Consider the following 495-nt stretch of genomic DNA (forward strand, 5'->3'; position numbering starts at 1 on the left):
GGGGGGGGCGTATAAAGGTGGGTGCGGGCGGCCCCCGGGAGGGGAGCGGGGCCACGGCGGGCAGCGGGGCCAGGCCATGCGGGAGCTGCGCTCGTCCTCCTTCTGGAGGGCCGTCCTGGCCGAGTTCCTGGGCAGCCTCCTCTACGCCCTGCTGGGGCTGGGGGCCTCGCTGCGCTGGGCCCCGGGCCCCCACGGCGTCCTGGGGGCCGCCCTGGCCTTCGGGCTGGCCCAGGCCACCCTGGTGCAGGCGCTGGGGCACGTCAGCGGGGGGCACCTCAACCCGGCCATCACGCTGGCCTTCCTGCTGGCCTCGCAGCTCTCCCTGCCCCGCGCCCTGGGCTACCTCCTGGCCCAGCTGCTGGGCGCCCTGGCCGGGGCCGGCGTCCTCTACGGGGTGACACCGGCCCCCGTGCGCGGCACCCTCGGCCTCAGCGCGGTGAGCGGGGCAGGGACCGGGGGGGGGGGGGGGGGGGGGGGGGGGGGGGGGGGGGGGGG

General features: G+C 80.0%; 1 protein-coding gene across 1 annotated transcript in view; it reads left to right on the top strand.

Annotated features, from left to right (window-relative positions):
- Positions 1-6: 6 nt before the first annotated feature.
- The window catches only part of MIP (major intrinsic protein of lens fiber), a 1,929-nt gene continuing 1,440 nt past the window's right edge, over positions 7-495 (top strand). Inside the window, exon 1 of the mRNA XM_035313337.1 lies at positions 7-436. Coding sequence (XP_035169228.1) covers positions 77-436 — 360 coding nt within the window. The 5' untranslated portion in view covers positions 7-76. The remainder of the gene's footprint in view (positions 437-495) is intronic.

Source organism: Oxyura jamaicensis (assembly GCF_011077185.1).
Source record: "Oxyura jamaicensis isolate SHBP4307 breed ruddy duck chromosome 33 unlocalized genomic scaffold, BPBGC_Ojam_1.0 oxy33_random_OJ72987, whole genome shotgun sequence".
NCBI classification, from domain to species: domain Eukaryota; kingdom Metazoa; phylum Chordata; class Aves; order Anseriformes; family Anatidae; genus Oxyura; species Oxyura jamaicensis.